The sequence below is a fragment of the Chamaea fasciata genome, unplaced genomic scaffold (assembly GCF_029207755.1).
Source record: "Chamaea fasciata isolate MVZ Bird 193981 ecotype frontalis unplaced genomic scaffold, bChaFas1.0.hap1 SCAF_2, whole genome shotgun sequence".
NCBI lineage: Eukaryota > Metazoa > Chordata > Aves > Passeriformes > Sylviidae > Chamaea > Chamaea fasciata.
Window position 1 is genome coordinate 102,400,473 of NW_027094087.1, and position 6,000 is coordinate 102,406,472.

Consider the following 6,000-nt stretch of genomic DNA (forward strand, 5'->3'; position numbering starts at 1 on the left):
CACCACAATCCCCTGGATAATAACAGGTTACTATACAAGTACTGCAGCAGTCTGTTCCTTGTGCTCAGTTAGTGTTAGTCTTATACCTTTTTATGAGTCTCATTTGTTTTCTGATACCCAAACCCAAGTATGAACAGTTCTATGTACACCTTCCTTTACCAAATAAACAAGTACTGGTTTGTTTGTGCAATGTGATCACAGTTGTATAAAACATGTTTTATGCAAGTTCTTTTGAAGGAATGCTTTCCCAAATACGATTTTTAAAAGATGAGAGAGTGATAGAATAGAGTGGAGTCATAGGATTTCCTGGTGTGGAAGGGGCTCACAGCAATCATCAAAGTCCAGCTCCTGGCCCTGTACAGGACAACCCCAAGAATCACATCATGTGCCTGAGACCATTGTCAAGATGCTGTGTTAAAATTTTCTTTAAGTTGAGATTTTCTTTTCTACTTGTGAAAACTTGAGCAAAATCCTAAAAAAAAATTGAGCTAAAAATTCAGAGGAAGATGAGTAGAATAAATTATCTTTTCACTTCCTCTGGAAATAGAAATGTTTTAAATACACTGTGAAAAAATCCTACCAATAAAAAGTAGGAAAAATAGTATAAATCCCAAAGTCAGAATGTACATTTTGCACTTTGGTTCTAGTTATCATCTGATGTTGTTACATGGAAAAAGCAATGTAAATGGAGCTGTTTAGAAATACTGGTTTCAAATGTGACCTTTGCTTGTTTTGGCCTCTGCCTGTTGTATGTTTTACAGAGCACAGATAGTACTTGTTCAAACTCATCTTAGTTCCTTGCTTTGTGAAAATTAACTTTCAGTTGCGTCTGTGTGCATGTAATAATTTAAAGGTCATTTAAAAAAAATCTGTGAGTGCCAAAAATAAGCTGCTCAGTAAAACAAGTCTTTATGAAAGACTCTGCTTCTGGATTTAAAAGCTTTGCAGAGTCTTAGCAGAGTAACACAATGTGTGAAACATAGGCAGTCAGACACCTAGGAAGCGTTAAGTCCTTGGTTCCTGGGGTCCTCATTTCAAGTTAGAGGTCTTAAAATATTGAATAAGACGTGACTGTAAGGGAGCTAATTCTTTTTCATTAGGTACAGCTTTTTCTAATTAAGCCATCTGCATTCCTTCACAATCAGGTGTGTGTTACACGTTATTGAATGGCAGGAACAAACAAGATATTGCATTCAATGGTCAGTTAAACTCCCAAATTGTGTACTTGTGTGTACACACAAACACTTCCCAAAGTGTTTCAGAGCAGCAGGAAGATCCTGTCATTCCAAAGATGGATGCTCTTGCTTTAGACTCTTTTTCCTTCTAACGCAACTTCTGTGCTTCGCATTTTTTGTAGTTATTTTGTGGGGCTTTGACTCTTGTGCTGGATCATCAGGAACTGTGTATTTATTAATATAAAAAATTCCTTCTTGTTCTCCTTTTTATCTTCTGTGGTAAACATTCCTCCACTTGAAGTGGTAAAATGTGTGGGAAAGCTGAGGATTTTTATATTTAGAGTAACTCTGGAAAATGCTAGTTAATGCTTCTGTATCTACTTATCAGAAATGGGAAGAAGAAAGCAGTCTTTGTGTTAGATCACTGTAAAAGACATTTATACTACATGCTAGTAAACCAAATCATTAGGGGAAGATGGGGTCACACATCTCCTGAAGATCTCATCCTGCCCTACATATGGCCAGACTGGCACATACTCCACATATGTGTGGAGGAGAGTTTCATAGTCATCATATAACTTGCTGTTGATGTGCAGTGTTACAGCATAGTTGGTTTATCATGTTTGGGGCCTATAGGTTGAGCTGAAGATGCCTCAGGAAAGTGGTGGAAGTAGAAGATCACAAATCAATTCATTTGGCTGTCAGTGTGCCAAGGGCCTTTAACAATACTTGAGCCTTGACCACAATTAGTGTTATCATCTCTGTGCTGTGCCACAGCAACTGTATACTTCTTTGTGGTGAGTCTTCATTCGGTGCCTTATGCCTGGATAAAAACAACCTGAGCGATCTGTATATCACGCAATGTTGACTGTATTCAACTTAATTTAATTTCAAATTAGTGTCCAAGTAACTTGTATTTGCCACACTCTTCCTAAGACTGTTGAATTTAAGGTTGTAAAGTATTTGCTAGTCTACTCAGTTACGTAGTCAAGAAACTTGACAAAGTTTTTTTTTTTTTGATTGCTCTTACACAACTGACTTTTATTGCTTTGGTAGTCTGTGTTTGTTCAATCTGGTGTTCTGGTGAGCTCACTGTAACCTCTTAATCTTCAAATGTGTTATGGATATGGAGAATTCAGACTTCTAATTAGAGCTTTCTCCAGATGGGCATCCCAGGTATACATTGCAGTAGCTTCTGCTTCTTATTAATACTTATCTTGGGACAAGCTATGTAGTGCTTGCAAGTGAGAGTTGGTTGGGGTTTTTTGTTTTAATTGTTTGGGGGGGAGGGGGTTGGGTGTTCGGTTTTTTTTGGGGGGGGAGGGTGGGCTGTTAGTTTCTTGGTGTTTTTTTTTTTTAATTCCTCACTCTTTGTAATCCTTGATGTGTTTGTATTCCAAGAATGGTATGTTGTTTCACCCTTAAGACAAAAAAAGTATTGTAGGAATCTCTTCCTTTTCAGAAGCATAAAATGTGGAAACTCAAGACAATGTAGCCTGCAGCCAGAAAACTTCTGTATAATTTGATGCATTTTGTCATACTGCTTTGTGGAGGAATCTGTTTAAAATTAATAGGCTATAGTTTTTTAATAGTGCATTTAAACACTAAGATCTAGGCAATGTTAAATAACTGAGAAAAATCTGGATGTTGTAATACTGTTTACTAATACATTTAAGCAATCATAAAGAAAATGGTTATGGAGTAGATGTTAGAGGTGAACAACACATGGTGGTCTGTTTTAACTGGAAGCCCTCATATAATGATGGCTTCTGCTAATGAGAATATAGATAATTCCCCTTTCCTGAAAGGATACAAATTGTTGTTTGCTGTAGGCAGGATGAAGACAAGCTGATCAGTGTTTGCCTTGTAAATATTAATTATTAAGATCAGCATGTATCTGGTTCTGAAATATGTGGAAACCTTGCAGTATTGTCAAAATGTGTATATTCATCTGAAATTTTGCTTATTTGCTTGATTGTGACTGTGACTTTTTTTTTCTTCAGGGAAACTGTATCAATCTGACTGATGCCTTGACTCTGTATGAAGAACAGCTTAGCAGGCTTTATTGTCCTGTGGAGTTTTCAAAAGAAACTGTGTGTGTTCCCTCCTACATGGAATTGTATCCTTAAAGACTGAAGAAGACTGGGGAGTGTGTATTAATAAGTCAAGCAAGCATAGATTGTGGTTGGAGGTAATGAACTCAAGCAGAAAGGCAGCTCTGATTTAAACCCTTAATTTTTTTTTTTCATAGTAAATGAACTACTGCAGTTTTATTTTGAGGATAATTGTAGGAATTGTTTTCTAAAAGTGCTATAAATTCACAGCTGGTGAAACAATCAGCACCTTTCATGAACAGGCTTTTGTTAATGTTTTTGATTGGTGGATGTGATGTAGGATAAACTGTATGATAAGGGTAATGCTGCCTGGGAGTTCTGACAAGGCTGTATCTTCTTATTTTCTTATTTCTTTTACAAAAATAAGAAACTAACTTCATACAGATTAGCATGATCCACATCTTTAAATATTGTCTGATGGAGCTATTCTCGAACATACAGCTCAGACTTGATTTTTAAGGCTGGGGAATGAGAAAGAGTGATTCCTAACAATCATTACTGGTTAGTGTTACTGGAAAAAATAATTCCAAGTAGAGGGTTATGCATATTCTCAGCAACATCCCGTTCCTAAAAATAATCCTTCAGAATTTTTTAAATTTGTGAGTCTCGAGGTTATATAAGGAGCTTAGAAGTTTAAACTTCAAGCCCTTAGTGTGAGAGAGGGGCATTTTGATCTAGGGTAAAGTGGTTCTGCCAGCTGCATTTGCCTCGTGCTTGCTGCTTTTGTGGGATCTCCCTGGAAATGTTTCTGCAGGGTGAAGCCTGCTGTCTCTCTTGACAAGGAAACATCTTTCCATGATCTTCTCATTCATAATACACTAAGCACGTGACACTGCCACAGCCTCTCTTCTGTTGTGTGTGTTCATTTGCCTCCCTTCTGTGTCTCTAAGCCAGGCAGTGTTCACTGCTGGAGCCTCCACACTGACCCTGTACTGACTGCAGGCTGACTATAGCCAGCTCCTCCTGCTTCTCATTATTTGTCAGCTCTTTGTGAAGTGCAGATGTGACCTCACTTTTTCAAGACAAAAGAATGTGAAGGATGTCAAGATACTTGCCCTTAAAGCTTACAGCTTTAGAGAAACTGGGGTTTTTGCCTTTACAACTGCCACGCCCTAATGGAACATGTATGTGATTTGAAGAATAGGCATCTTTGAACTGCTGAGTCAAGAAGAGAATCCAGGGAGATTTCACTTTTGAGTGTTTTGCTTACCCTTTATGAGCTACCAGAAGTTTTCAGAATTTAAATATAAGTAAAAAGAACTGCATTTTAATTGTGTACAAGTGTTACTTTTTTTTTTTCCTTAACTGCTTATTTTCTCCAGATGGGTATTCTACACGATTTGGAAGAAATAGACTGGCATCTGAGCATCAAGATTATCTGAGATTATCTTAAATGTACATGCTGCATGGAGCATATAGGCCTGCCACATGCTGCATATTGGCATCTTGAACCGTTAAATTATATGCTGTAGATGATCCTGAAACTTAGTCATGCTATTGATTGTGAATTCTTTAAATTTTTTTTATTATTATGTTAATTTAAAAGCAAATGGAAAATGTATATTTTGACAAGCTAGGGTGTTATTTTTGAACGTCAACTTAAAGATGAATAAGCAGCAAAACTATATAGCTGCTGACTGCACTGAACCTTTAGAATGTGATCCTTTTTATTTTTTTGTAGATCTTCACAAACTGGTTGATTAAAAAAGACATCTTTAGCATTTCATCACTGAAGGGTGGTCCATGGAGTTTTTGTTGATTTTGTTTTTCCAACAGATTTTTCATTTATGGTGCTTTTGAAAATGGGAGAGGGGTTTTGTGTGGTTTTGGTTGGGTTTTTTTTTTTAATGAACACTGCAGTGCTTCCATATAGAGAGGGGCATAACTAAAAAGAAAAAAAAAAAATTGAGAGAATACCCCATGTCCTTTGTTGCAAAGGGAAGAAAGCCAGTCTTAAATTTTTATTTGCCCTGGTTTCATTCATCATTGCTGTAATCTCTGCTGCAGGAGAATCTTTGGCCTTTTACCTCCTGGAGTTCTTTAGTTGCTGCCCTACTGATTATTTGGATTCTGATACAGATTTGACAGTACCTTTGTACAGAAGCAAGAAGATCAAGGCTAGGCTTTCATTCCACCACAGTGCAAGAAACTGAGTGTAGTGAGGTTCATTTGGGCATATCTTCTCCTCAGCCTTATGGGAAGCACTAGATTTTTGCAGTAAAGGTTGGCTTAGAGGATGAAGAAATGTGGGTGTGATGTGACCTATCTTTATGTGCACCTGTACTGAATGTTCTGAAGCAAGTGTGTGCGCTTCAGTAGTGTCAGTCATGGTTGTATTGCCACAGTTGGCCCATATTGTGTGAGGCACTTGCTCAGTTAGATTCACTTGCAGTGTGAAAATCAGTAGAAGCTGGGGTGCATTGTAGTTCTGTTCTGAAAGAAGATGCATTTTTCTTTAGCAGTTTCTCATGCTGTCAGAAGTTATATTTTTGTAAGAGTTTGCTATGTATCAACTAAAATATTTGTCTAAAAGTCCTACTTGAAAGGAGGTAGGAAGGATATGACCAATACTTGCATTTTCTACTTTTCCATGGTAGAATAAAATGTGTGCTGTTTCCTTAAACACTCTAATCCTGAACAATAATGTGTCATTCAACGCCCATGTCAACATTTTCATAGTTTTTTTGGAGAGAGTTGATGAAAACAAACAA

The 6,000-nt window shown here is 37.2% G+C and overlaps 1 protein-coding gene across 1 annotated transcript in view; it reads left to right on the forward strand.

The window, feature by feature from the left end:
* Nucleotides 1–5,023, forward strand: part of SMS (spermine synthase) — a 40,498-nt gene extending 35,475 nt beyond the window's left edge. Inside the window, exons 10-11 of the mRNA XM_066176941.1 lie at nucleotides 3,179–3,294; nucleotides 4,612–5,023. Coding sequence (XP_066033038.1) covers nucleotides 3,179–3,294; nucleotides 4,612–4,642 — 147 coding nt within the window. The 3' untranslated portion in view covers nucleotides 4,643–5,023. The remainder of the gene's footprint in view (nucleotides 1–3,178; nucleotides 3,295–4,611) is intronic.
* Nucleotides 5,024–6,000: the final 977 nt, after the last annotated feature.